At 34.0% G+C, this 3,154-nt stretch overlaps 1 protein-coding gene across 1 annotated transcript; it reads left to right on the top strand.

Annotated features, from left to right (window-relative positions):
- The first annotated feature begins 1,104 nt into the window (after positions 1 to 1,104).
- LOC130873606 (olfactory receptor 8B3-like) lies at positions 1,105 to 2,037 on the top strand. The gene has a single exon (XM_057768447.1). It carries the CDS (start codon positions 1,105 to 1,107, stop codon positions 2,035 to 2,037), a length of 933 nt encoding a protein of 310 aa, XP_057624430.1.
- Positions 2,038 to 3,154: the final 1,117 nt, after the last annotated feature.

Here is a 3,154-nt window from a genome sequence, read left to right as displayed (position 1 = left end):
TTGTGGGTCCCTCAGGGAATTAGAATCAAGATCCAAGGTGTAATACAATTTCCTCAGCTCGGTCGTTGATTTAGGAGGAGCCTGGGCATTTTTCAGCCCTGTTTATAAGCACACATACACTATGCAGTTAAAGGGTACTTTCTCTGCTTCCAGAAAAGACACAAATCCTTGATCACAAATAATGTTCTGTAATTCAGAAACTGGTCCAATAAAATTAAGTATTATATATACCTTCTTTGAATCGAAAGATCTGAAACTTTGGAATCTGAAATTTATCATCCAGATAGACAGGGAAATGGGAAAATAGGACTACTCTTTGGATTGAGCTGAAAATTGAGTTCTGAATTCCAGGTATACTAATAGCTCTCTTTCTTTCCTCTTTCTTTATTTTTAAATTAATATTAGTATTTTTATTTTATTAAAGTACTTTTTTCATATATTATATTCTGATAATTATTTCCTGTTGCAAACTCTTTTGTGTTTCTGCTCTTCTCCTTCTTGTATCCAAATCTACCCCTTTATGTCTCTTAATATATGATGAATTTCAGCAAGTGTCTCTATTTTCCTGTGCAAAATGAGACTGAAGTGAAACCAGCAGTAGAAAGTATTCAGAGGGATTAGGGAGTGTTAGGAGGCATTGGACACTGGACTTGCAGCATCTCTGCTGAGGTTCTCCTAAATGGTCAGAACTCAAGCCTTTCAGATTCTCTCCATGATTCTCTCATGCTTTTATTTTTAGACTAGCTATATGTTATTCATTCATACCACAACAGCCATCACTGCACTGTCCAGTCATCTGCTTCCAATTTTAACTTCGTAGGAAGGGCTCTAGGGAAAGAAGATATGAGATATTGAGGTTGAAGTCTTCTTATTGTATTCTCCTTTATCTTGTGACTTTTTCAGAAATCATACTATAATCCACCATCAGTTTCTTCTGACTTAGGATGATTTGTTTGTGACTATACCAGTGGATTCTCTATGTATAGTTCAGGACGGAAAAGCATTTCCAGCATATACATAGTGGATGGAACAGACCCATGGCTAATGTGGATCATCCTCTAATACAGGTCTATTTTTTGTATCCACAGATTCCCTTACAGAAACATGGACTCAGCCAATGTGTCTGTGGTGACTGAATTCATTCTGTTAGGATTAACAGACCAGCCTGAATTCCAAATGCCCTTGTTCTTTCTGTTCCTAGCAATGTATCTGGTCACTGAATTTGGAAATTTGTGTTTGATAATTCTGACTGTGCTGAACTCTCACCTCCACACGCCTATGTATTTTTTTCTCTTTAACTTGTCCTTTATAGACATCTGCTACTGTTCTGTGTTCACTCCCCAAATGCTGATGAACCTTATATTATGGGAGAATGCCATTTCTTACATGGAATGTATGACCCAAGTCTATTTCTTTTGCTTCTTTATTATTTCTGAGTGTTATGTGCTGACTTCAATGGCCTATGATCGCTACATGGCCATCTGTCATCCACTGACGTATAATGTTGTCATGTCTCCTAAATTATGTTTGAACCTTATGCTTGTTTCCTACTTTATTGCATTTTCTAATGCTGTAGCTCACACTGCATCCATGCTGAGACTGAGTTTCTGTGATGCCAACATCATCAACCACTACTTCTGTGATATTCCTCCTTTGCTCCAGCTCTCCTGTACGAGCACATATGTCAATGAACTTGTCATTTTTGTTTTTGGCACCATCAATATCACTGTTTATTCTTTAACTATCTTTATCTCCTATGGTTTCATCCTTTCCAGCATCATCCACACCCGTTCCTCTGAGGGCAAATCCAAAGCCTTCAGCACCTGCAGCTCCCACATTCTTGTTGTTTCTCTGTTCTCTGTTTCAGGTGCACTTGCATATTTCAAACCCTCCTCAGCAGTGTTTATGAACGAAGGAAAAATCTATTCTGTTTTTTATACCAATGTGGTTCCCATGATGAATCCATTAATCTACAGCTTGAGGAACAAAGATATTAAAGTTGCCCTTAAAAAAACCTTAAAAAGCAGGAGTTTTTGATTAAACAGGGTTGTCTTTATCCCTCTTGTTTTCAGCACAGACATAATTTCAATATAATTTCATAATTTCATAATACGGGCATTACTTCAGCATAAGACTTTAGCTCTTTTATTTTTTTCATAGAAAATATTCTACTTTTTATTTTTATTTATATATTTTTTATTTTATTTGGTTTTGTTGTTGCTGTTTTAGTTTTTGAACAGGCAAAAATCCTTGGTGTAATTATGAATCTTTGTATGTTCCATTTTCTATCATAAAATGAAATATGATTCCTCTATACTTAATTTTAATATTTCTAGATTTTGTCTTCTTCATTATTGTCATTTCCACTATTTTTATTGTTTGTTGTTTAAAAGTATTGCAATTGAAATGACTTACATATTGCCCTCATTCATTTCAAACAATTTTTTTCCTTTCTACATTAAAATAGAATTTCAAAACATCAAATGAAGTTACAGTAAGATGGAAATTTCCACTGTATGTAGTTTTTTTTCGTCATTTTCAATGTGCAGTTCAAACATCTGATTCTTTTGTTTTCTATACATCTTCAATTGGAAAGCAACATAACTCTTTCAACTTCCAATGTGATAGATATGATTTATTAGTAGTCAATAGCTTAATGAAAACAGTAGAAATACCCAGTGATCACAGGTTGCAAGCATGTTATTAATCCATATACCTTTTTCATATATGTGTTGTCATCATTTATGAAACATGAACATAAGATTATATATCAGATTTGAATCTTTACTATGGTTTGTCAGTGGGAGAAACATTTGTCTATAAATGTTGTAGTGGTTACTTTATTTTGCATTGTTCTTTTTTATTTGTTTTTTTTCTGTTTCTTTGGGTTTTTTATTTGCCTCATTGCTTTGCAGTGGGAGTTTTATACATCTATAAAATTAAAAGGAGAATAAATTAAATGTTTTAAGTGCCTAGTAATTCAAGAAAAGAAGATCTAGGATAGAAAGGGTGACAACAAGTCATTAAATGAGGAAAAAAGAAGACACACAGTGAGTACATACATGCCTTTTTATGGAAAGCCTCACTGAGGGATTCTGAAAATCATATTATCATCTTAATCTTAGCTTTCTTCTGTAGATCATTGTTAAATTTC

Source organism: Chionomys nivalis, chromosome 4 (assembly GCF_950005125.1).
Source record: "Chionomys nivalis chromosome 4, mChiNiv1.1, whole genome shotgun sequence".
NCBI classification, from domain to species: Eukaryota; Metazoa; Chordata; class Mammalia; order Rodentia; family Cricetidae; genus Chionomys; species Chionomys nivalis.
This window is presented reverse-complemented; position numbering and strand designations above follow the sequence as displayed.

Excerpts from the sequence above, each read along its gene's own strand:
- LOC130873606 (XM_057768447.1), top strand. The coding sequence starts at position 1,105 with ATGGACTCAGCCAATGTGTCTGTGGTGACTGAATTCATTCTGTTAGGA.